The sequence below is a fragment of the Aythya marila genome (assembly GCF_965140915.1).
Source record: "Aythya marila genome assembly, chromosome: Z".
In the NCBI taxonomy this organism is placed as follows: Eukaryota; Metazoa; Chordata; class Aves; order Anseriformes; family Anatidae; genus Aythya; species Aythya marila.
This window is the reverse complement of record NC_139080.1, coordinates 53,215,003-53,242,052: the sequence shown is the minus strand read 5'-3', so window position 1 is coordinate 53,242,052 and position 27,050 is coordinate 53,215,003. Positions and strand designations below refer to the sequence as shown.

At 47.7% G+C, this 27,050-nt stretch overlaps 1 protein-coding gene across 3 annotated transcripts in view; it reads right to left on the bottom strand.

The window, feature by feature from the left end:
- LOC309889632 (PH and SEC7 domain-containing protein 3-like) overlaps positions 1 to 26,760 on the bottom strand; it is a 107,433-nt gene extending 80,673 nt beyond the window's left edge. For 2 of the 3 annotated variants that reach the window (XM_082782541.1, XM_082782542.1), the window contains exons 1-3: positions 26,613 to 26,760; positions 14,025 to 14,133; positions 413 to 1,481 (exon numbers count right to left, since the gene is read on the bottom strand). In XM_082782541.1, coding sequence (XP_082638667.1) covers positions 413 to 1,481; positions 14,025 to 14,133; positions 26,613 to 26,633 — 1,199 coding nt within the window. In that variant the 5' untranslated portion in view covers positions 26,634 to 26,760. The remainder of the gene's footprint in view (positions 1 to 412; positions 1,482 to 14,024; positions 14,134 to 26,612) is intronic. The other variant, XM_082782543.1, reaches the window with a different exon arrangement.
- Positions 26,761 to 27,050: the final 290 nt, after the last annotated feature.

The window sequence follows — 27,050 nt, the reverse complement described above, 5'->3', positions numbered from 1 at the left end:
ACAGAGGTGCTCACACTGTGCTTGCACGAACTTGGCTCGAAACCAGAACATCTATAAGGGCACATGCGGCCAGGCCTGTGTGTTGCCTCTATGTAACTATACACCATCCTGGCTACACCTGCCAGAGTTGCTTCGCCACACAATTGTTACTGGACAGACTGCAAAAGACACTTTCACACTTCCAAAGACAAGTTTGACTTCCAACTGCATCAGCACAGTGTGGACAGGACTCAGCCCAGCCTCACACACTAGCCACCACTGCACACTAACCATTACCATTTCCACCATACTGCAGACAATCTTGAGTTGCCACTGATAGCAAACCAGCAGCTCCTACAGGGGCAGGCAAAAGTCCTGTGCTTGCAGTAAGAGACACTCATCCGAACCCCCACAACCCCAGAAGCCATCTCACCTGCCCTGGCCTCTCGCTAGCACAGTGGTCTCCTCCTCGCCGCGGTTCTTTCTGTCCTTCACAAAAACTTCATCCTCCCCACTTTCATCAAGCAACGCCAGAGGAGCAGCTCCACAGGCAGCTCCCAGCTTGGGGTCTTCCCAGACCTCTCTCCAAGCACTGTCCGGAGAGGCAACCAAGCCCGGGGAGACCATTGGTGGCGCAGGGTGGCTGGATGTTTTGGGGAATGCCTTCCTCTCCACGGATGCGGTCTCCAGCAGTGAATGCTTCTTTTTGCTCTGCTCCTCTGCTTTTTGCAGCCATAAAATCTCCACCCCTTGAAATTCTACATGTTTGCTCACAGCTGCCTCTTTAGAGAGCCTCCTCTCAGGACCCATTTGCATTTTGCCTTGACTGTATGCTGAAAACTCCTCGAAATGCGCCCACCCTTCCACTCTGCTGGCTGCTTCCAGGTTTGTCGCAGATGGTCTATGACAGCTTGTCTCCTCTGCTGTGTGGACCTCCTCAGTTTTATTACTGGTGGCTTGCAAGGACTCGGACTGCTTTTCTCCAGTCCATATTGCAGCCAGATCTTTCCCTACGATCAAATGCATTTTTTCCTCAGCTGTTCGTTCAGATGGAAGAGGCATGTCTGAGGTTTTTTCTTGGCCTGCTGGAACTGGTTCTCTGGCTGTCTGTACATTTTGGCTGCCAGGAACGTTCTTTTTTTCCATGTGTGTCTCCGAATCAAGAGAAGTATTTGCTCCCTCTTGCACCTTTGTTGCTTCTAGCCGTCGAGAGATTTTCATAATCTCTGGCACGTTACCCGCAGGTTGTAAGCCTTCTTCCGTAGCATGCAGCTGTACTGCCTTAGCGTGAGCTCTAGACTCGTCCACAGAAGCCGCAGGCTGAGAAGGAGGCCTGCCAGGTACCTGGTGACTGTCCCGTCCTTCTGGGCTGCACGTCACAGGCTCTGCCTGGCCCTCTGATGATGTCCTGAGTGCGTCTCCACTTGGCTCTATAGTGCCGTATTCTGGAAATTCATTGATGATGGTGTGGGGGAGCAACGTGTTACTTCCATGGCCACTACCTGCCAAAAAAAAAAAAAAAAAAAAGAGTGTGGATTTATCTACTTTGTGCATAAGCAAAAAGCCTAACTACCGCATCCCAGCCTTTCAGAACACAGCAATTGTGTTTGTCCCTGCAGGGAAAATACCGTTCTGTTTAACTCATTTCTGCATGCTCTCACACTGCAGCTATCCACAACTGGTCCTCTTGCATACGAGTTTTTGGGCAGCCCTATGTTGGAAGCTTGCACTGCCGAGGAAGGAATGCCAAAAATGTCTGCTACACTTCAGAAAGGGTCCCAGTGGCCCATGAATAGTCTGAGGCCACACGCCAAACACACAGGCTGAACGAAGCAGATACTCAGTAGTTTAACATCCATCCACAGTATGCGCCATACGTAGTGGTTTCACTTAAAAAATACTTCGAGGTCATTTTCACTTACAAAGATGAAACACCAGGAAGGTAATCAGCCACACCCCATATATCCCACAAAACCAATTAGTTAAATTATACAGCAATTAATGGGCAATTAAACTTTCTGCCAGTACTACCCTCCTCCTTTAACAACTCAGGTAACTGAAGGTCATGTTGCAGTGATGCACACATCCCAAGTAGCTTACATTTTCTGCTAAAAAAAAAGTAAATTCAGTGCTTCACAAAAAGCTCACTACCCCTCCCTACTCGTGCTATTTTTCAAACGGATGTAAACAGAGAGGGAGAGAAAACTGATGGTGGCATTTTCAAAGGAGCCGAGCACCCAGTGGTTCCCATTGTTCTTGGGTAACACAGACTCAGCTGTTCTCAGAGGGACCCATGGATGGCACACTGATGCAATTCTGGCCACCTGATATTACGGTCCAAGCTGGAGCTGAGCTTTTGGAAAAAAGCAGCAGCAGCTGCATTCTCTGCACACTTCTGGAAAGACATAGCCTGGAGTTTAAATTTCTTTAAACCAAACAATGAGGAGGCCAAACCCAATCACCTACTCCAAAAAATGTCAAGAGGCACACCTCTGAAACCAGACACCCACTTGCATCTGGACACTTTGCCCTGCTGGGGGGGGCATCACTGGGTGCTGCTCTGCAAACCCATGCCTGTCTCCTCTCTGAGCTGGCCACAAGCCATTGCTGAGGGGGAAGCCATGTAGCTGTAGTTAATGATTTTCAAGGTAAAAGGGAGAGTAAGTTAACACGAGTTCAGCACCACATGAATGTGGCTATATATCTGCCAGCAGTTTGTAAAGACAAGGAGAAGCAGGTCACACCTGGCAGCTAACTAGCCAGTAGCTCTATCCACAGGGTAAATACCACACATGGTGTGTGTGTATGCAAAGGATCAAAATGACAGACTCGGACTACACCAAACCACAGCCTCTTCCCCAGCAGGTTCTCTAGAATCTCCATGCCTTTGATTTAATCACTCCTGATTTAAACTTCAGGTTTCACCTACATGACTTGACTGTTGTTAAGGACAGTGCCTGGGCAAAGCAGGGACCTCTGCTGCAAAAGTCACGCAGCCTCAGAGCAAAGAGAAAGGTCCCACAGGGCTGTGAGGAGCAGAGATGGCCTGTCCACATCTGCACTGCTAGCCTGCCTTTGTCACAGAGTTTCCAAGCCCACAGGTGTGGGTATACCAGAGGAGTTTGAAGAAGGCTGTGGTATCTTTTCTCCACACAGGCATCTCCAGGCACAGTGCTTTTTCTAAGTGATTGGGAGCCCCAGGTAAACAGCCCCCAGTGTATACAAATTCAGTCTCACATCCACACAGCACTTAGGTGCTGCAGCATTAATGCTGGCTGCTGCCCCATCACTGTAGATGTCAGTAAACCCTTCTTGGAGGGCTCAGCTCTACCTACAGCAACTCTCAGCTTGCAGACCCACCAGAGGGGGTGTCCCCCATGGCAGATGCTGCTCCAGCTCCAAATCCCCAGCACCATGGCGAGGCACATGGCCATGCCCCAGCCTCTGCACATCCCGAAGGAAGGCAATGGGAAGTGCCCACACAAGCAGCGACCCCCATGCCTCCCTCTGACCCACACACTCGGCCCCTTGGAAGGAAGCCCGGGGCATCGGTGTCCCCCCGGCCCCCCACGGGGCTGGGCTGCAGCCAACACACACTGGAGGCCAAGCCCCAACAAGGCACCGCGCACAGCTCCTGCCAAGGGGCCAGGCTCGTCTCTGCTAATTGCTATCTTAGCTTCTGAACTGACAGGAGGGAAAACAGAGGAGGCCTTCTTTCTGGCAGTGAATGCCGCACACATTGCCGCGCGCCCCATCCATCACTGATGGCCACTGCTTACAGCAGTGAACAGTCCCGAACAAGTTCCTGCTTTGCTTCTCCTCCTGAACACCTTTCACAACCTACTCCCAAGCAAACACGACCCTCTGGCAAGCCTGGTACAGTCAGGAAAAGCCATGAGTACAGAACACACAGGCCCACAGAGACGTACAGGAGCTTGCCATACGTGCGAGCTGCAAGTGTTTCACCTGGGCACCATCACAGTAGAAACCTAAGGCCTTTTCTACCCTGAGGTCGCAGCAGCAATGCTCTGGGAGGACTTCTGCTGCTGCAGTTTGTTACCACAAGCAAATGGGGTTCTCCCCTGCAGAGCATCCTGGAGAAACATTGCCTAATTCATTCCCTGACATTGCCTGAGGAAAAACAAATATCAAATGTGGCATCAAAGTGACAGCCTGTTCCCCCTGCCTCAGGCAGCACCACACACCACGCTGCTGAGGCCTCCGCTCCTTGCAGCACACCACCATCACCACCACCATCACCACCACCACCAGCAGCTCCTGGAAGGGGCAAAGCCTTCCCCAAGGCTCCGTGGAGCACCGCTTCAGGTGCCCAAGTCTGGAGGAGCTTGAGCTCTTTAAGGGAAACTCCTCCCTTATTCCCATCCACCACCACAGCATCATGTCTTGCTGCAGCTACTGGCATATCCTGTGCAACCCCATCCCCCAATATGACTGCATTACAAACAAGGCTAGAAAGGCAACAACAAAATTTAAGGACCGCACTGAAGATGAGCAGGGAAAAAAATTCCCACCACCAAACAAACAATGAAAGGACACACACTCTCAGGTAACACCAATTTCTACTTTGCATTGAAGGTGGCTTCTTTCAACAAAGCAAAAAAAAAAAAAAAATGAAAAGGAGAGAGAAAGAGCTAAAACAGCACGGGGGCGAGTGGCGAGAAAATGGGCAAATATAACCTAACAGCAGCTGTCAGCCTTTTGTATGACTAGAGGTTGAAAGAATTCATGACTTAAATCAGGCATAGATATGATATTTCATAGGTAAATAGCCACTCCGTTTCAATCAAGCTTGTCTACAGCATAATAAAAGGAAATTCTAGGAAGCAAAACACAAGTTACAAGCATAGACAGACATTTTGTTTACAGGTACATTTTACAAAAGAATGGTGTGTGTCTCTCTCTCTATGCAGTATATAGATAGATAGATAGACAGATTAGCTAGCTAGAGAAATCAGATATATTTGCTTGAACAGTCTCCTTACTCACAGAGGTTACTGTAGCTCCAGCAGTTACCCATTGGTCAAAGAAATAAAATGCACAGATCATCAGTTTATCTATAGCGATACCAGCTAATTCAATTGCTGCTGTTCTAGTCAACTGGAATCAAAATAGTTTCAAATTTCCTGGCAGCTGCTGCCCTGCACTGCACACAATGATGTAAATGGAAGCTTTCTGAGTATTATGAAACTGATGGGGGAACTGCAGTCTCATTCAGTCTATCGCCGGAGCTAAGGAGTCCACCTTGGCAGCTTGCAGGGGGAAAAAAAAAATCTCCTCCAGCACAGGCTGCCTGATGATATGCCAGGGAGATGTTTGTGCTTAACTGCCGGGTATTGTAAGAGGAATAAAGGGGCAGCATGGTGATCCTGAGAGTGGCGTGCTGGTTTCAGAGCAGAAGGCGCCTGATGGCTTTTCAGCGTTACTGAGCTGGAAGGGTTCACACAACAGTGCAGGCATCTTGCATTTTATTTCTCTGCAGCTCCTTGCGCTGATCGCTAGCAGCACATAGGTGAGACTGCATGCAGAACCATACCATTGATCTTCTGTTGCGGGCATTTATTGCCTTTATTCGTAAATGGCAAATTAGGGCCGTAAAAACAATGGGTGCACTGCAAGGAAACGATCTCTGGGTGACAAAGTTTAATGAACAGATCACAGCAGTTACGGCACGGTATCATTCCTGCACCTTTCTGGAGAGGGGGAGCCACAGGCATCGTGCACTCCCTTGGGCAGAAACTTCAGCGGTAACTAAAGCTATTTGGATTTATCAAGCTGTGCCTGCGCAGGCTGAGCTGGAGCGGCCCCTGCCTGTGGGAGAGCAGGGATGCTGCCACACCACCATCAGCAGCCCTTTTGCCAAATGATGTCATTCTCCGTGCCGTGATGGTCCTGTGCTAGCCAAAGCTGAGTGATTTATGCGATGCAAGCACTGAGGATTTCTAACCAGACTGCAAATGACCACAACTTGCTGCACGCACTGGGAGCACAGGTTTCTGTAGCTTGCAGCTGCTCTGGGCTTTTGGGCAGCTTGCTCACCTGGGGAAGCTGGAGCCAGGCCTTCACCGGCCCATCAGCATTACACAAAAAACAGGTTGGTGGAAATATGGGAGCTGACAGAAGTAGGGAGAGCAGGGCAAAGAGGTAAGGGAGAGCTGCTTATAAAGTAAGCACAGGCTAAACGTCACTGCCACCTCCACGCCTGCCTTAGCAAACACACAGTGGAAGTGAGTTGGAGCCAAGGATACAGATGAGCCTATGCATAAGAAACGACCATGCAGTCTGGGACCCCTCACCCCAAAAAGAGAGGACCAGAGGGGGTCACTGGTGAGTCCCAGGGACACAGACCTGGTGGTGGCTGACAGCTGAGAAGTTAGACTGACCAGCACAGGGCAGGACACCATCCATCCAGCACTAGCAAGGACCACCAGGAAACCTCTGCTGGAAGAAGTTACCAGAGAAGTACTGCTCTCTGTAGTTCTTAGTTCCCTAAATTCTGGTTTTTGGCCACAAGAGGCTGCATTAGGTGAACCTTCAGTCTGCCACAGGACAGCCACTCTTACACCAGGTACATTTACCAACAGCATCTCCACCAGCTCCTTCAGCTCCAGCTCCTGCAGTCGGCGATGATGTGACAGGCAGGTTGGCACCACTTGAGAAAGGAAGACGGAGGAGTTATGAGCGTAAAGTCTGTCCTTTAAGAAAGCAATGACGAGAGCAGCATGTAAAATATATGTGCGTGTGCATGTGTGGTTTTTTACAATTGTAAGTCTTCCAGCTCTATTCCACATCATGTGCTTTCTGATGGAAAGCCTTAGGTAAATAACATTGTGACTCAATTACATATTTCTTTTATAGATTTTAGCCATTTCCCAGTGGTAAATGGGGTTTGGAAGCCTCTGGTGTAACTCAAACCACACTGAACTAAAAGCCCTCCACTGGGCACCTCATCGCTCCCCAAGCTGCAGGAAAGAGGGCACGCTGCCGCAGCAGCTCGCAGACCCACAGTGAGCTCAGAAAAGGACCCGGTCCAAAACTAACACACAGCACGTGCTGGGAGAGCTTACTGTGAGGGATTATCCACTACAAATTGCTGCATGGGCCACAGATGGTCAGTGAGATAGCTTGGTCCCCAGAGTCATTACCCTGGAAAGCGAAAGGGTAGAGACTGAAACAGCTGCTAGCAGAAGGGGGAACGGGAGGGAATACAAAGGGAAAAACTGGGCTCACTACCCTGACGTCAGTGGGTCTTGTTATATGCACAGCATTTCATTTCTTTAAAGGCACGCCGCCTGCTGTGACAGAAAGAACCTTAAGTTTTGGTTTAAAAAACTTGGAAAATATAAGCATTAAGCTCAAAATTCAAATGGCAAATCCAAAAAGAATCAAAAATTTGTCATTTTTTCATTACTGTGACTTAGAAAGGAAGCTCCTAACAGGTGATTTTCCAAGTGCAGATAGATACAGTGATATCAGTAATTATTTAAAAAGCTCCCTAAGAACCTCAGGCTGAAAGCACAAACTTTTGGAGCAGTGACAACCCACAGCTGCTTTGACACTCACAGCGACTATAAAGTGAAGACTTTGTAGCTCCCAGAATCCACTTCCATTTATGTATTTAAAATATTGTCTTTCTAAAGAATCTTTTTAAAACCCTCAAAAAGTCCTTTGAATGGAAAGATATTCTCAAATAAAGAAACCGCTCCAGACTTCAAGGTGGAAATGACGGCTTAAAAACAAAAAAAGCAAAAACAAACACACAATTGCTTACCAATCTGAGAAACCCTGCGTCTTTGCAGCAGTTACTGAGGAAACTAGACACACCCCTGTGAGAGGATGTCATTTATTGCATTTTGAGATTCGGGATCAATTAGCTGGGCTAAGAGAAGGCTGGGTAAGCAGTCTTCAAAGCATCCCAGGAGCTGGATATCGAGTTATGCACGCAGCTAAAATAAAAGTAGCCGCATAGAGGGACATGTGCATTTCCCAGGCTTGGAGTCTTTGCTGCTAAAGGTGCAGCTGGACATTGCACGGGCACTCTTCAGCAAGCTAGCATGGTGAATGAGATTCCCTTCCTCAATAAACTGAATGGTGGTCAATAAACAACGCAGGGGTCCAGAGCAGAAGGCGCTCGTTAAAGTGCTGAACTGTGAATAGGAAAGATATTTGCTGTACCATGTTACATTTCACAAGCCAGAATTTCATCTACCCATGTAATTTTAATTCTACATGTTCATTACCAAGTCATCTTTAGCAGCAGGACAGTACACTGCTGTTCCTCCGGAAGCCTTTAGAGATAAACCAAGGCTACAACACGATGGAGGGCTTCTGTGTGCGTGCTGCCTACCTCCTTTGTCTCAAAAGACGACAGGGCTGTAGCAAAGGAGAGGAGCGGAGCCGATGGCGAGGATAAGCGACGATGCAGCTGTGCCCCACCGCGTCCACATACGGCCGGTCGATCAAGTCAGCCAGCTGAGCCCCTCCTTCTGTGCCTTGTGGACTTGGCTTTGTTGTGCTGGGGAAGCTTTTCTGCTGCATTCAGCTGCTGCTGAGCTCAGCCTGCACCCCATATGCTCTGGGTGCCCGCAGAAGGCCAGCCACCACCAAGGGGCTGCCAGCATCACCAGGCCCCCAAGTATTTGTCCATTTGGTGTCAGGGCGTTCCGCCGCTCCAGCCGGCAGCCCACAAATGGGGAGGTAATTACTGCCTCAACTCTGGCATTTCCTAGCTGCTGAGTGTTTAATTCTGCACCTTAAAAAAAAACAATAAACAAACAGCCCATGTTTTAACTATTATTTGTACTAAACCCTTGGCCTTCAAACAATTTTGTTGTTTACTGAGTTAAGGATGTGGTAATCTCCTCCCTGCAGCTGTAGGTTATGATAACTTGAACTACCCAGCTTTCAAGTGCAGGTCACAAGACATGCAATTTCCTCCTGCAAAGCCATGGACCTCGCGTAATGTCTCACTGCCAGCCAAAGAAGACAGCAAACATCAGGGACAATTAGGATAAAATGCAGTGTTACCAAACTACCACTTAAAAGCTCCTGCTGGCCTTCATTGTGTCAGAAACAGCAGTAGAGCTGCAGAAAGAACAAAAAGTAAGCTTAGAGATTCAAGAAGGCACAACGGAACGATGGAATTTCAATTAAGAGCGCATGGGCACCACAGGTTTTAGCTATCCAAGAATCCAGTCTTGCATGTACCCCTGTTAAATGTTGCAGGGCATATCCAAAATGAACATTTGACATACTTATCTTCACAGGCTCTGGTCACTGCAACATGGACTTGCAATCAGCAGCCCTTCGACCCTCAGAAAATACAATTTTGTACCTTTTCAGGAAAGCAGAACTGCAGAGGAAAACAGCAGCACAGGGTGCCTAGACTTTCAAGACTGCCTGGAAATGCGAAAGGGCAAGAAAGGAAAACATGACAAAGGGTGGTGTTATCGAAATGAACAGAGATGTGGTTAAAGCACAGGGAAAGACTGCAGCTAGCAATCCATGCTAATATGAGGATGATGCAGTACGTGAGCAAATTTGATGTAAGGGAAGTTTTAGAGTGAGGATCAGGAGTGTGTCACATTACGCAGTGCAAGGAGGGTGCAGCAGAGCTGGACATGCATGACTGGAAGTGATGCAGAGAAAGAAAGCAAAGCAGAAGAGCAAAGGTCTCCCTAGAAAGTAAGCAATATGTATTTTACAGAAAGGTAAGAGGGTAACTTTCTCAAGGCTGCTTAAATCAGCAATATAGGGCCACCATCTGGACACAATACTGGGAAATGTTCTCGAGGGGACCCTGCCTGAGGCAGGAGGTTGGACTAGAGGGTCTCCTGAGATCCCTTCCAACCTCAATTATTCTGTGATTCTGTGAAAAAGGGTGTACAAAAAAACAGCCACTATGTGCTTCCTTAGCTCCTGAAAGAAGCCAGAGAAATTCTACAGCAAATGCACTCATTTCCATGATTCAGTTTCAGGAATGGGTATGTGGCATGGCTTAAAGTACATGTACGTATTTCATTTTCTTCTGCATATCAGCTCTGGCACTGTTTGACCATTGGAAAGGTGATTCAGCATGCATTGTCAGGAGAAACTAAACCTTTTTTTAGACTTTTTTTTTTTTTTTTACTCCATTTTTACTGGCTTACACTTGCTAAGAAAACAGATGAGCACAAGAGCTAGCATGAGACAATCCGCGGCAGCATGCGGCTGGGACCATCTCTTCTGGCAGAAGCAAGCTGTTACATGAGCTCAGTTGCCTCATGACACCTCACTGTACACAAAACAGCGAGTGACAGGCTTTCCAAAAAGCTATTTGTTTCACCAGGAATTCAAAAACAAGCTCCTTCCAGCAGCTGTTGGGAAAGACCAGATTTGCATAGCAACCCGGGAACTACTTGTACAGGGTTTTTTTTGTGAAGAATGAGATTATACACTTAGTTACAGAGGAGGGGTGAAAGCTTTCCCCTCCTAGAAGTATCAGAGAAAAGACTGTTCACGAATCTTAAGAAGATATTTGCTTCTTAACAACTCCCTTGGATTTCTTTCATCAAATAACAGGGATTAGGGATTTCATGTTTCTTTAAGCAATTATTTTGTAGCCCTCCCCTCCCCCCCCAATTTTTCTTTCCCCAAGGAAGCACTTTTTAGGACTAAGTCACTTTGTCAAAACTCTTTTTTTTTTGGTATTTAAATGTATAAACTGCAAAGTCATAACAATCAGTACTCTGCAGCCTGCCAAAGCCTAAGAGATAGAGCTGCTCAATAGAGACCACTGTTAGCATGGCCAGTTCCAGAGGAGGATATGATTCCAGACCCATACAAGTGCCCTTTATGTTAACAAGGCTGAGAAGACGTCTTGTCTGCTCCGGCTGAGTTCAGATTTTAGAAAATATTTTCTTTTGCTGGAGGCAGAAGGCTGGGGCTCCACCGAGGAGCAGGGCAGGGCTGCAAGGCCGTAGAGGCGACACGGTGCAGCCCCACAAGCAGGCCTTGGCAGGAAAATTCATGTCCCCTCGTCCTCCCAGCACACATCTACCCACCTGCCTCGAGGAGGATGACCAGGGACAGAGGAGAACCAGGGACAGAGGAGAAAGGAAAGCCAGGCAGGACAGTCACACGCTGGAGACCAATAGACGAGTACAGAGACGACCTGGGACTGCAAATCTCCCCAATAAAAACAGACCGAGGGCAGTGAAGGAAAAAAAAGAGGAATTGTTTGTAATGTGGTAGCTTTATTAACACGTACATTTGAATATAGCAATGAAACACCTCTTCTATACACATTTAACCAGGTGTTTTTTTTTCTCCTCTCACCTGTGAAAATGACTGCTAGCGTAAACCTGGAAGGCAAAAATCAGCCCAGCAGCTTATTAACAGTCTGCTGTCTCCAGAGAGAGACCTAGGCAAACAGAAGTGCTTGCTACACCATCCCCCAGTCATTGTCCCTCTCTGTGAAGTGTCTTCTCCAGCGCAAGTATTTCACTACCCAATTAAAAAAATCGTACTCTCAACAGCATCCAGCAGGGCTTCGGCAATATGGCTGTGTCTGAGAGAAAGGCCAAACTGGGAGGCAGAACTAATTAAGCCATTCAGCAGCTTATGTATTATGTTCTCGTTTTCTGAGGCCAGCCAAGGCACGAGTGAAGCCTCTTTAGGTCAGATAAATGAAAGTTCAGCTTTACTGCCCACAGCGACAAGCTGTTCTCCTGATTAAGTTTAAACACCAGTGCTGCTCCTGGGCCCTACTGCTGTCACTCATTCATCTGAAATCTTGCATACTTTGACCCATGAAAACCATGTCATCTTTATTTTAAAAGCAACTTCAGAAAGTAGCAGGTTGGTGTGGATTTTCAGTGATTTTTTTTTCCCATCCCCATCTAATATAAAGAAGGACAGAAAGACTTTCAGGCATAGCTGCTTCCCCCAAAACAGTCTTCATCGCCTGCAGATACACCATGACATCTTCAGCATAGGTTAAATCAAAGGAAACTATGATTTGGTGCACAGGGACCTGGGTTTGTACTATTGTGACCTGAGCCAGCCCAGTCATTCATCTCCAATAAATAAGCAACTGAAACCTTGAAGAAAAAGGGTCAGCACCATTCTCATGCATCCATTTTGGCCAGGCATCTTGCAGAAGGAGGAGACTGCCTTTGCCTGTGATACCACCAAGAAACCAGCCTGGGTTGACAAAATGCTGTGCAGCAGGGAACCTGAGTTTTGGGGAGGGGGAACAGGGGCCTTGAGGAGAGCACATATTCTCATCCTGGCTGGGGAAAACACACAGCAGAAGCAGTACAGTTTGTCAGACCTTTATCAGAGCCAGAGGGACAAAGGTGACTGCAAATCCCAGGCTGGCCAAGTACAGGTCTAGCTGGCCAGGACATGGGATGGGGCGAGAAGACTCTTCTAGGTCCCACCTGGATTTCGACAGCTGTGAATCTGCTAAAAGGAGAAGGACCAACCTGCCATAAGGGAAGGGGTTTTTTCTGAGACTCTGCTTGGTCTTTGTCACAGTCATTAATTCTGTGGGCATAATGGTATAGTAAAAGCACCCTTACAACACAGTTTTGGAGTACAATTCACAAATGATAGATGTTAACCACTTAAATATTTGGAAACTCTCCTTGGAAGTCACTCCCTTTCCACTGCCTGTTAGCCCCTGCTGGTAGCTTCCGATTAATAAAGGTACAGAAGGAGATTCAGAAACAAGGCAAGAAGCAACACAGGAAAAATATGGCAAAGTACACACTTAAGCCAGTAAAGCCGCCCTTTATTTTAACTCTAAGTACCAATGCAGCACAGAATGCTCATCACGTTTGATAATTGTTTTGGTTAGTAATGACAATAGATTCACTTGGATTTACTAGACACAGCATGCTTTATTTAATGCCAATCTCCGGAAATGTACTAATGCCTGCTGACAGTGCTCTCACATTGTCTCTCCCGAAACAAGAAATGAGGTCATTGTGATTCATGTAAGAATGCGATATACATTCCTGTGGCAATTTGTAAGTTTTTAAAATTCCTAAACAAGAGCATCTGTGTGGTTTGTTTTTTTTTTTCCCCCTGCTCTGCAACTAGGATTTCCCAAGTGGAAGACCTAACTTCAGGAAATCCAGGAGAAACTGTTATTCACTTTCCAGAACTCACTTCTGCTTGTTCTTTTTTTTCTTTCTTTTTTTTTTTTTTTTTTTCTATTGACTGAAGTGGAAGACCATACACAGCTTATTCCTGTACAAAGTGCTGCCCTTCTCTGGCAGGAAGGGAATCTTCTTTAATTAAAAGTGACATTCCAGAAAGTTTGCAATTTAGAAAGGATCAAGGCGCAAAGAGAACAGCCTGAGGAAATACTTTTGCAAAGAGGGCAGGGATTGGTAATTAAAATGAAGCAAAAGAAATAGGTATAGTAACTACTTTTTTTTTTTTTCTTCTTCTAAGCTTGGACTGGGAAAAGGTAGAAAACGCCCTCTGTTTACAAGAAAAACATAGAAACAAGACTGACCCTTAGGCATAAAATTAGATACTACATCTGGATAACATGAATTACTAAATACAGAGGAGGGAGCAGTTCAGGTACCACCTTGAATATCTAAATTAAAATCTTATCTACCTCTAGCTGTAGGAACAGCAGCGTGCAGCTCACGAAGGGCATTCCTGGAAGGACTGCCAGGCAGAGCCATGTTTTGGCATGCAGAGTGCAGACGCGTGGCTGAGATGGCTCCACTGCAGAGAAGGGCTGAGGTTTCCTCCGCCAGCCCCTTGGCTGAGTGTGAGCAGCACACAAGTCCCCACCATCTCATCGAGGTGGCCCAGGTGAGCCAAAGAGACAGGTGGGGGGCATAAGATTGCTGTGACCAAACCATCAGGGTCCTTTGGTCTGGTACTTGCACTGCGTGCCAGCGAAGAGCAGCGTGGCACAGTGAGCAAGCCCTCGCGGGGTCATTCAGGAGCAGCTTCTGCAATTCCTTCCTGAGGGCCTTCAGAGGATGTTTTTGCACACATTACTGATAAATAGCACTTACCCATTTCTGAAGGCTTCTCTTCTTCCAAGCCAAATAAAAATTCATATTTGGCCTTGGCAACAGTCTGGGCGTGAGCCGATACATCATTATCCCACACAAGTGCTTCTGCCTGCAGAGTCAAAATAAACAAAGCTTATCTATCTTTTAGCCAAAAAAAATGGCAGCAGGAACACGAAATCCATTCAGGTGGGCCGTCAGGTAGGATTTTCAAAGTGCTAATTGTTCATTTATCTCTATTAGCATCACCCCATTACCACCACTAAGATCAAGAACAACAGACCTGAGCGAACTCACAGTGCCTTTGAAGGGCTCATCTCTGAGTCTTTGAACCCAAATGTTTCAGTATCAAGCAAGGATGACTAGAGCAGCCCACACCGAGCCCCTTTAGCAATCTTAGCCACTGCTAGGCCGTGGTACAGAATCACAGAACAGCCAGAGTTGGAAGGGATCCACATGGATCATCAAGCCCAACCCCTTGGTCTGCACAGGACTATCAAAAATCAGATATATCTGACAGCATTGTCCAAACATTTCTCAAAGTCCGAATATCGGTATCAGAAACAGTAAATTCAAGTAAGGATGTCACAAAACTGGACCTATGGGGAAAAAAAAAAAAAAAGGAAAAGGATGTTTTTTTTGAGAGGAGACTGGGCTGAAGAAAGTGAGAAGAGGCTACAATAGGGAGGGTCAGAAATGTGAAAAAGGATAATAAGGCAAGCAAATACATGGCCAGTGATGTGTTACAATCCCTGTCCTCCGGATCCCAGGCCTGTGCCTGACCACCACCACCTAAGTCAGGATGACAACCCGTCCTGTTTTTATGATCCCACAAGCCAAACCTTGACATGAGGAGGCTCAGGGTGGTCCTCCTGGCTAGCAGGGGAGCACCTGGGAGGATGGATGGACAGGCACATAAAGCATCTTGGTGTCACACAGGCCTGGTGCCACCAGCACCTACCCACTGCTTCCTACTCATACGAAGCAATTTGAAAGAGAAAGGTCCAGTTTCTCAGGGGAAAGAGAGGCTGCACAGCAAACATTAAAATTACTTTTCTGAACAGGTGAGGACAAATCAAATCTCCACGATGAAGCATACACCAGCAATAAACTGTAGCACAAATAGTGTCTGCAGTCAGCTTTAAGTTGCTATCCAGCTGGGCAAGACAGAGCCTGTAATTCTTCTGTCTGAAGTGACAGATGAAATAAATTATTAGCTCTACAAATTCTTCGGTGACCTTTGTATTCACATCCTATGTCTTAGGCAGCCAGGCAGCCAGTTCTTACAGCATATCAAGTCATTTCATGGTTCACACTGGCAAAGGCCCTAGCTTACAAAAATACTTTAAAAAAAAAAGTCAGATGGAACATTCTGCCCCCCAGGACAATAATAACTTTCATGCACTTCCAACAAATACCTTAGGGTAAGCGTCAGCTACAAACAGAAATTCAAAGTACAGGAGACACATAATTCACAGGAACACACGGTCAAGGCTCTTTAATCAGAGATGGATGGAATCACTAATCTATACGTTCCCCCAAGGCCAGCTCTACAACAACTACATTTTCTTCTAAGACCACACTGACAAATAACCATCTTACCCCATGCCCTAGAACTGCTCCAGGCTCTCCTGGACTTCTTTCCCCATTATTTCTCCCACACCTCTGTGTTGAACCAGTTCTGCAGAATTGAGTCCAGCTCACATGTGTAATAACTGAGCAGTCATCCATGAAGTTCTTCGGTGTATTTATCATTCACTGGCCTAACTATTTGTCACTAGGGCTCCAACAGCTACTTTGATGGACCTCCTAATACTAGCCAGACAAATCCTTCAGGAAAACCATGAAGTAATAGAGCAAAGACTTTCTAGCACAAAGACAAATTATATCATGTCCACGAAGATGTGTTCATTCACAGGATTTGGGGCAGGAATAACTGGGGAAGAAAGGGGTACACACAGAGCACACAGAAGAAGATTCAGTCTGAGACAACCTGGTCAAAAGCAGCTTATGGAGCCAGATGAAAATTCAGCCTACACAGCTGATACAATGGGATGGGATGGCTAAACTTCTGGCTGCTGCCAAATCCCACCTACGCATGAATGAAATAGTAAATAAATGCACAGAGCAGTCCAGTTGCTCAACAATCAGAAATTTCTGATCTACGCACCTCTGAGATACAGCACCTCGATCCCTGAGCACCGCTCTTCAAGACTTAACAGACATCTGCTGCACTGAGCCTCCTCGTCAGCAAACACATTTTCCAAATGCCTGTACTTGCCTATATCTGATCATAAAGCATTGAAAAAGATTTCAGTTCACAACACCCTCCGCATCACCCAGTATTAGGACGAAATGAATGATCTTTCAGTTTACAGGGCAGCATTTATCAGTTTGGTGCCTTGGCAGGGACCTTCATCTTGGCACCTAAAAGAGGCAACTTCATTTTCAGAAGTGCTCAGCGCTGCTGATGAGAACTCCATGTAGCGGCTGGTGTGTGGAAACAACTGAGCCTAACATCTGTCTAGGCTGTCAGAGCAATATAAGGATGCATAAAGGTAAAGCAGGTCACAGCCTCCAGAGCCAGGTTTGAGGATACGGTCACGGTATTTCATCCAAACAAAAAATATTAAAAAGAGAAAAGGGAGGGAGAGAAGGTGAATGCTATCAGGCATGAACTGCTTTTAAGAGCATTGCTTCACTGTGGTCCTTCCTTGGAGACAGAGGGAAGAAGAGTTATAAAACAAAGACAGAAAATTTGCTCTCCTTTTCTTACCTCAATCTGCCACTCACCCAAATCTTGCTGAAGTCATTATGCCCCTGAAACTGGCAGCTCAGAGGAGGGCAGGGCAAACATTCCTGGAGCTTTCCAGGCTGCATTAGCAAGGATTAAAAGAAAGCAAGATTGGAAAGGATAACGAAAAAACCTCCTGCTTAAGCCTTCTCCCTCAGCTCAAGAGCAAAGAAATCTGCATCCGGGTCATCTCATTTCATAACTGCTTCCCTCGGAGGGCTTTAACCACCACTTTTGATGCATCTGGTGTTTGTCACCACCAGAGAGGGTGACGCTCACCCAGAGCATCAATCCCCTTAAATCAGCCCAGCTGTACATTCATTTCTCATGAGCCACACACACACACATACCGTTTTTCAGTCTGATTAAGCTCTGGGCAGAGTGGCAGCAAGCTCCTGCCCATTTGTTCACCCCTCTTGCAGCCCTTTCATGTTTGCTCAAGCCTGCTCCTCTGGGTCACGGATCTTGGTTGGGACTTGGGGAGGCTGCATTTGCCCCTTGGGAGAATTTCATTTAATGCTTGTGAGTCTGTGTTTGCTTCCATGTGCCAGTCCTCACCCCTCAGGCCTCCTGGCACCACAATGGACCTCTCTATTGACCCCGCACAAGGCATTGGCACAAGGTCCCAACTCGCTGGTGTTTCATCCTTTCCCTCAGGGAAAGCAGATTGCTTAGGAAGTGCCCACAGCACTTGTGTTTTAAGGCTATATCACGGGAAGCAAAGCTGCTGAATGCGTGTTTCAGCACCAAAGTGAGCAGCAGGAGGATGCTCAGAGCTCAGGGGTCCTGCTCCTCTGGCATGAGCTGCCACGTACAGATAAGTCAGGCAGCTGTGAATCACACACCACATCTCTGCACAGCTCTGTTCCCTGAATGCTGACCCGAGCAGCAGGTCCGTAGCTGCAAGGAAAAACCCTTGCCACAGTCTGTCCCTGAAAGGTGGCTTGATCCAGACCCAAAACAAGGGTTGTTTGCCAGCTTTCCTGAAGCACAGTGTCTCTTGCTGGGTGAATTTGATTTCAGTTCCAGTTGTGAGCTCCCCTCAAACTGCCCCAGATATTTAGATGGTATGGCTGAGTCATCGAAACCTGAAGGAAATGCTTCTCCTTTCTCCACGGAAAGAAAGCACCAAAACATCCTCTCTGAATTTAACTGAGGTTCTGGCCAGGACCTTTTGGGAACAGGCTGTTTTCTTCTTGGGGACTTTTTTTTTTCTTTCCCCATTAAATACCTACATTCCACACAGCATTAACTGAGGAACACCAAAGTCTGGTTACATTGCCCACAACTGCTGACACCAGAAACAGGCCAGTCTGAGCAAAAAGACACATCAGCAGGAAGGTGTTTAAGGACCTGAGGGAATGGCATGGAGCTGGGACAGGGGAGGGTCAGGCTGGGGGTTAGGGACAGGGTCTGCACCCAGAGTGGGGTCGGGCACTGGGACAGGCTCCCCAGGGCAATGGGCACAGCACCGAGCCTGACAGAGCTCAAGAAGCATTCGGACAATGCTCTCGGGCATGATTTTGTGGGTGGTGCTGTATGGAGCCAGGAGTTCGACCTGATGATTCTCGAGGGTCCCTTCCAATTCAGGATATGCTGTGTTTCTGTGACCTCTCATGAAGGGCTGTGAGCCAGGACAGAGAAGTGAAAGTGCCCTTGGGGGGACCGCTGTAATCTTTCTTAATAAAACACTTTCACCCTACCCCCAGAAAAAAAAATAATAAATAAATGTTAATCTAATTATGGGCTTACAGGAGGACCCAGAAGGAACTGGGTAGTTGGCTCAGGGGCTTCCACAGCTAAGTCACACCACGAGGGCGCCTTGGGGGAGCCCTGTTTTTGCCCTCTCACAGCTGCATATCCCCTCCTTCCAGAGCTGACCACCTTCCCCTCGACTGCACAGCTGCTGGGAACCAAGTATATTACAAGTCAGCTGTGGAAGACTTCACTCAGACCATTTCTAACTCCAGGACTGTCCTATCCTCACCTCGTCATCATCGTCCCTTGCAGCAAGAAGCCAAATGCCTCTCAGCAGCCTATCATACACCCCAATCGGGTGAGTTTTAGCTTTCAGGAGGAGTTTAAACTTCTACCTTGACATTCTCTTCCACAGCCCAGAAGTTTCCTCAGAGACTAGCTGAAATACAGGAATTGGTAGAGGAGCTAGCTTCAAAAAATACATGAGAAAACACATAAGGGAGAGGCAAGAGTGATGGATGGAGGGTTTCCAGAGATCTGCAGCCTTCTTAGCAAGTTGCCAGAAGAGCAAAAGGGAGAGCATCTGAGCCAGGCTGCCATGCCGTGGTCAGTTCTTCATGGAGACACGCAGCGAGAGCTTGGCCTCTGCTGTCACGGACGGACAAAGCTCCCAGGGGCCCGGTAGCACTAATGGTCAGCCCTTGATTTTAAGCACAGTTATCATTCCTGTGTGGGCGTGAACTTAGCAAGTCTTCGTGCTTTTGACAGGTTGTGCTAATTGTTCTGAAAAGACTATTTCTGTTGAGCTTTTCTTGAGTCCCTTTCCTAAGTAACAGGATGAGATGGGGAAAGCTGGAGTTAAAATAAACCTGCTAGCTGGTGGAAGCCAATGCACTGACAGCAGGGAGAGCTGAGAGAGCTGGTGCTCACAAACAGACCGCTAAGAAGGTTTGTAGTTTTTATTTTTGTATGACCTCGTACACCATGTTCGTGTTTTCCTCACACGCCCTCCCACATGCTAATATACATGTTTGCAATTTTTAAATTAAAGCATTAGTAAAATAGATGAAGGCTGAAAAGAACAGGAGTTTTGCATGGCTAAACCTCACCTGGGGCTGCCAAAGTCAATGCTAGCAAAGGTTCTGGAAGAGAAGAAAACCCAGCTCGTGGTTTAAACTAATTTCTTACGATCAGGAGTTACAGGGAGATACCTGCAAAGAGACAGGGTGTTGGGGAGGAAGGAAAGGACTGGTGTGAGAGCACTCCCTATAACCATTCTCCAGCAAAAAAGCTTGAATTATACCAAGGGATCACAGATGCAGCTTCCCAACTAAAGGAAAGAGATGGCTGAGAGATATATAGCAGAGATGCATGCAGTCACTATGGCTCTGGAAACGCCTGTGAGAAGCGACCCACTGCCTCCTTTAATACCATATATAATGATGCCAGAAGACATCAGAAGAAGGTTTTAGGAGTCAGCATCAAACCAAGCAGAAGGAGATGGTTCCTCACACAGCCTGCAGACAAACCAGAGAGCTCCCTACAAAGCAATGTCATGGAAACCAGGAAGGCTGAAAAGGAAGGCAAACAACCTCAAGGGGTACAAATCCTCCACGCAGGTAGAAAGCACGAAACTCCACACTGAGCTCCTCCCAGGCTCCTGTAGACACCCATGACCACCTCTACAGGCTGCTGGGCTGAGCTGACCATGGGTCTAACCCAGAAGAGCCGCCTGCTCTTACCTGCTGACCAGGCTCTGGCATCTCCCCGCACGAGGCAGCCCTCGGGCTCTGCAGCCGGGCAGGCGGCTCCACTGCTCCGTCCCCACCGCGGGGCTCCCCGCGGCACACCCCCTGCACACCCTGGCTCGCCCCAGGAGTTTGCCACAAGGAACTGGGGCTCTGCAGGCTTTTCATCGCGCTCGGGATGCTGACGAATTTGTTTACCAGGAACAGCCTCCTGGGAAGCGTTCGGGGCAGAAGAGAGCAGAACTAACAGGGCGCAGATACCATCGAGGCTATTCTCCCTCCTCAAAGCCACACTGCACAAAAGTTCAGTGTCTGATGAGAGGCTCAATTCAGAAACTAGCCACCAGAGTCTCCTCTTAGAAAAAGCCACGGGAACAGTGACTAAACACACATTCTTTACCAGCAGAATCAAACAGCTGCAGGTAAACTTTGTTTTTAGTCTGCTAGTCTTGCTCTACACCTGTACTTCATTTTTTTTTCCCCCTTAAAGAAATGTTTGCTTTGTTGTTTGGCCGAAGCTGCTAGGAAAGCAGTCAGCTGCTATACTGAATAAAATGCTTTTTATTATGCAAAGGCTGACACTGTCTGAGCTGTAACTGCGTGAATGTGTACAGCATTTTAATTCAAAGTCTTTATGATTACACTTTACCTTTAAAGGTCACTCAGCATTTTCTATTTGCCGAGTCAGTGATTTTTGATGTGTGCTGTATGGACCTCTGGATGTCTATGCATTATTTCTAAGGTAAGCACAGAGCTCAAGTCAAAGCAAGCCCATCGAGAGGTAGGCTGCAGCTCACTGCATGAAAAACCACCTTCTTAAATATAAAGCAGATAGAGTAGAAAGATCCAAAATATTAAAAGTCACAATACAAATGTTTTTTCTTAGTTATCTCAGACACCACTGGGATGGAGTCCTGATGTAGGAAAAATAACACAAAGCCAGCAATTTTTTACTCAGAGAATTCAGTAGTGGTATGTACCAGACATCTTGCATTTACTTTTTTTTTGTCCAATCTGTTCCAAGTATATTTAGCAAACTGACAGACTGCTTCTGTTCAGCAGGTATTGCACTTCCATGATATTTAGGTACCTCAGAAGGCAGAACAATGTTTAGACAGCTACAGGTCTGCCCCACATGGATTTCAGCTCCACAGAAGCTAAAATCTGGTGCCTCAGGAGGCTACCAGAAGTTACATCTGTATCTTTAAGCAACTTTTTTTTTTTTTTTTCAAAACCCAAGCCAACATCTGCTGAGACTTGAGAACTTGCAAAGCTCATCCCTTCCCACATGCTGTACATTCCCTATGTTGAGCTAAAAACACTGTTTTTATGGATGGATGTAGAGAAAAAGAAGAGTTATCAGGAGAGTTCAGGTGCCTTTTCCACATCAGCATTACAAACATGGTTGGTCTAAGGCAGTAGCTCAAAGTGACTATAGTATTCTTTGCAGTTCAGGGAACTGAACAGTGGGGGGAAAAAAAAAAACAAACACAAAAACCACTCTGCACAAGAGCAACTGGAAAAACATCTGCAAAGGTGTAAAAATCTGCATTTCCTCTGAGGCAAAGACAAGCTGTAGAGCTACAACACAGCAAAAGAGCATGCAAAGATGTGTATAGATCTGCCTCTAACCTAGAAACAGCTCTTTGACCCTGCATGATTATTTCATATCACGTATTTAAATTAATTTTACAATGTTTGCCTCCATTGTTCTTTCTAAACCTTGCCTAGATTTACCAGAAGTTATTCAGATCAGCAACCTGACTGAAGTTTGAGCTGATCTGTCCTCCCCTGGCAGAACAGAGGCAGAAGCTAGGAGTCACACCAACTAAGTTTATGTAAGCCTCCTGCTGTGCAGATACCGGGGGCCTGAAAAGATGTTTTTTTGCAAGAGCAGACTGTTTGCCTGCTAAGAAAGCGTGAGTTAGGGAGTGCCAGCACTGGCACCCTCTGGCAGCCGTGGCCCCAGAGATGGCCAGGAGCCACCAGGCAGTTCCAACCATGGCAGGAAGGCAGAAGAGAAGACACCAGGAGCTATATATTCCCTGCAAGCAGCACACAGTCAGCCAGCTGGCACATGTGTCCCACTGGTGGAGAAGCTAATACACACTTCTTCCTTCTTTTTTGTTGTTGTTTTGTTTTCATGAGGCCACGGAGACTCCACACACAAGCGAGCTGATGAAAACCAGAACTCACTGGTGCTAGAATTTGTCGTCTTCCGAAGGAAGTTCCCTCCTGGTACCACTTCTTCTGTTAGGGCTGAAATGCAGCCATATCCCGGGCTTAAGTGCATCTTGCCATTGCACTTGGCGCTTGCCCAGCCTGGGAGATGCGGTTATTACCCCAGTGACACTTCCTGTTTGAAAGCTGTTGTGAAATAATAATGAGTACAATTTGGAGATAAGCCACCTCTTCCACTGTGGCATTTCACGCTAAGAAAGGAAAGGATGCCGCATTCATCGCTTCCGCAAAAAGGGAGGTCTCGACTGTTTAATCCTTGCCATTTGAGTTGTTTTCTTAGTCCTCCCAAACTACTGTGTCACAGGCTCAAGACAATGCCTTCTTGTTCAGCCCTGATACCAGGCATCAAAAAAAACCTGCTGTGGTCACAACGTGAAGCCCTTGGTAAGCGTGACAGCTACCGGTGTGCCTTGGCAGCCCAGCCTCAAAAGCCCGCTCCAGCCTGGTCTCCTCAGGCTAATGACACTGTTCGTGGCACTGACGATCTTTTTCTACAGTGCACAGTTAGGAAAGCAAGCCACGGCAAACACAGTGTGCTTCCAGCAGCTGGAGCTGATGGCTGAGGCGCTGGCTGGAGGTGCAGAGCTCCTGCTCTGACAGACAGCTTGATCCTGTGCCCCGGCAGGTTTGTTTGCTTACAGCATCCAGGAAGTACAGTCAATTCGGGAGCAATTCAAGCTTCAAGGGCTAGATAATACCTGAGCTATTCTCACTCCTCATTCAACCCCATGGCAACCCAGCCTCACCCGGAATCAGCTTCACTCCACCCTGCTTTTACGCCCCATCCACGACCCACCGTGCTTGTCTGAGACACAGAGCACAAACACCCAGATGCGTGAGCATCCCAGGGGCCTGTGGTCTCTGGCAGGAGCTGGCGTGACAGAAAGAGAAGTCCCAGAGCAAGGAGGGGGCGTGCTCACAAAAAGCATCTGGAAACACGCTGCAAGAGCGTACTTCAAATGGTGTAATCCTGAGAGGAACAGGACGCTTAGGGCTGGTCTGAAAGTGTCAGGCAGGCACTTACCACTGGGCTGAAATAGCTTTTTCATCCCACAGAAACGTGCTGTTTCAACGCCCCCGCCCAGCTTCATCTCAGTGCAAACAGGAAAAAAGGACTGGAAATAACCTCTGCTGCCATGGGTGCCAGAGCACAGAAATCCCCTCAGAAGGAGATGCAGACTCTGAAGACACAAATTGCTCAAGATCTGTCTCGGTCCATCTGTGTCCCTGCTGCTCCGCATGCTGACGGCCTGGAGGAGCTCTCTGACCACAGATACCCCTCTCAGCCAAACCTCCAGAGGAAGGACCCCTGGCTGTACATCCCCCTGGGACAGGGCAGCCACCCATGCCACTGAGCAGATCTGGGCAGGAGAGCAAGATGGGATGGAGAAATCCCCCCTCTGCCATGATTCAGGCGCAGCTTTCCACCAAGGTGACGAAGCAGCCCTTCGTGGGGAAAGGGGCTGCATGTCGCTGAGCCCCAAGACTTCTCCTACCTCTTCAGGCCAGGCCTGCAAGCCTGGTGCTGACAAAGGCCTCCAGCTGCTGCAGCCTGGAGATCCCAGCCGTAGAGCCGACACAGGGTGGGATGCTCTGGCTGCCTCAAACTTTGAGCTTTGGCAACAGCTTGTTGGTCTTGCCCCACCTTGCCCACAGCAGCATGGCAAGGTTGCTACCAGGTGCCCCTGTCCCCACCGAGCAGACATCATTTCCAGTCACCATCAGTACCTCATGCACGAGGACCATTCACCAGCTGTGGCCAAAGGATCCTTCCCACATGCTGACAGCCACCTGTGGAGCACGGCTCATGCCACCACGGCCACCAGCCCCAGCGATGAATCTCCCAGCACTTGGGACGTTCATCCCAAGCACAGCATCTTCGGCATGACAGCTGCTTGTCTGCACAGATGCTTTGTGGCACCAGTCCACAATCCTCCAGCAGACACAATCCTCTTCATCCCACAGGAAACAAACTCCAAACTGCCTCTTCAATCCAAGCTTGGAAACCAAAGGCCAAACTCTCCCGGTAACATCGGCAGTAACAGAAAGGATGAGGTGGGGAGGGAAAATGCTCTGAACTGCATCCGGTCTTTTAGCCACCCAGTTTGACAACAGCAAATAAAACCTTGCTCCCCCAGTTTCATCAGCCTTCCTGGGAGGAGGAGGAAGAAAAAATATCTGTTGTGTTCACTATGATCCTCACTGCTCTTCCCTTCAATCTGATGGCATTAGAAATGGCAAGAATAATCTGCTCAAGCACCAGCAGCACAAGAGGACCTCCTTCACACAGGTACGTTGTGCAAGAATTTTATCTATCAAGCCCTATTTTTTTTTTGTGTATCAAGTTTAGAGGAGAGCAATGCATAACATTCTTGAAATTGTTTTTAACATCACCACTACCACAAAGGAATTTCTTACACTCTTTTCTACGGTGAACCAAGGCTACAACTGAATGGGAGCATTTGCACAGGGATTCCTAGGTGGTTTAACCTCACCTTCTCTCCCACCAAAAGCATGCTCCCAAAACCAACGACTGTATAGCCAAATTCTCAGCGTGTGCAAGCCAACAGGGCTAGGTCAGACTTACAGCTAGTGTTAAACTGGTAACATCTGCTAAAGCACATCAACTAAGGATGTGACCGATGAAAGTGCACTTGGAGTAGAAAGAGGTTCCTTTCTGCTAGCTAAACCAGAAAGGCCTGGATGATTATCAGCAGCCTATTACAACTGCTTCAAAAACCGTGTACACAACCAGCAGTTTCATTAGAAATATGGCATTTGATTTTCTCTCTCTGTTTTAATGGCCCTACGCACAGACAGAATTAAAGTGTGACTGAAGCTGCAGAAGCAGAAGTAATTGCAGTTACCTACTACACACCCAAATCACTTCAATAACACATAGATGTGCTCTGCCTTACAATATACTAACTGGCACTCTGTGGGAGCCACGTAATTGTTGTTTATGGCACGGAAATACTGCGTCTATGTGAGAAGTTAGCATCTTCTGCGAGTTTGTGTGAAGTTCAAGCTCATTACAGCTCTATGTTTATGTTCCCATTGAGAAGCTTGGCTTCGGAGCACGGCAGCAGGGCTTACGGTAACACCCTAGTAGTGCAGGAGTGTCCCTGTGCAAGTTTGATGTTGTAAAACTTTACACCTTTGGTGAATTCACCTCAACCCTACTCCTCCCCAGAAAGCACAATGCTATGAACTCAGCCAAAGATGCTGATTTTTGCACTACTTCTCGTTTAATTCACGAATTTGGCATGATTAACAGAGCCTGTCAGTGCAGCAAGGGTGCTGATTTGTTACACTGACACGGAGACAGAAGCAAAACCAACCACACAAGATGCAGGTGGGGGGTCCCAGCCCAGGGATGGGGGCCCCCCGCGCTGCCTCTCTGGTGATGCTGGTGCTTCTGGGGAGCTACCAGTAGTGAGCGCCTTAGTGGGCTCTGTTTGCCCCTTAGGGGTATGCACAAAGAGAGAGAAGAGAGAAATAATGAAAAAGGAAACATTAAAAAGAAGAGGGGGGAAAGAAGAGGAGAGGGAGAAAAGAGGAAAGGGGAAAGAGAGAGAGAAAATGAAAAAGGAAACATTAAAAAGAAGAGAGGGAAAAGGAGAGAGGGAGAAAAGAGGAGAGGGGAAAGAGGACGGAAAAGGGGGAAAGAGGGAAGAACAGGGGGAAAGAAGGGGGAAAAGGGGAAAGAAAAAAGTGAAAAGCAAAAGGGAAAAGAAAAAAAAAAAAAACAGAAAGGAGAAAAGGAGAAGCTAAAAGAAAAAAGGAGAAGCTAAAAAAAAAAAAAAAAAAAGGAAAGCTGCAGAAAAAAAAAAAAAAAAGCTACAAAACATAAAAGCTAGATGAAAGGGAAAGGTAAAAAATGAAGGAGAAAAGAGAAACGGAAAAAAAAAAAAAAAAAAAAAAAAAAAAAAGGAAAACGAAGAGGAGATACGGGAGAAGAGGAGAAGAAGAAGAAGAAGAAGAAAAAAAAAAAAAAGTGTTAAGAAAGAAAAGGGGAAAGTAAAGGCAGGCGAGGAGGTGCCCCCGGCTGGGCGCGCCGCCCGCCCGGCTCCCGCCCGGCTCCCGCACGCCGGCACCCGCCGCCCTTACCGCACCGCCGCCTCCCTCCATCTTCCATCGCCGGCCGCGGCGGATCGCAGCCGCCCTCCCTTGAGGCCGGGCCGTGCCGTGCCGGGCCGGGCCGGGCCGTGGCGCCCTGCCGGCCCCGCAGCGCCGGCGGCGGAGCCGGGCAGCGCGGCCGCGGGCGGCCCCAGCCTGGTGGGCCCGGGCCGGGCCGGGCGAGGCGGGGCGGGGTGTGGGCGGGCCGGGCCGGGCCGGGCCGGGAAGGGGAAAGGGAAGAAGGGGAAGGGGGGTTGGACGTTAAGGAAGGGGAAGAGGAACGGAGTGCACCACGTGCTCGTCAAAAAGAGATTGAATCAAAAAAAATTAAAAATTAAAAAATGAGGAGAGGTTTCGGGATTGCCGAGGGGCAGGGCTGCCTACCCATGAGGACGGCGCTTGGGAGCGGTGGTCCCCAAAGCCCGCAAG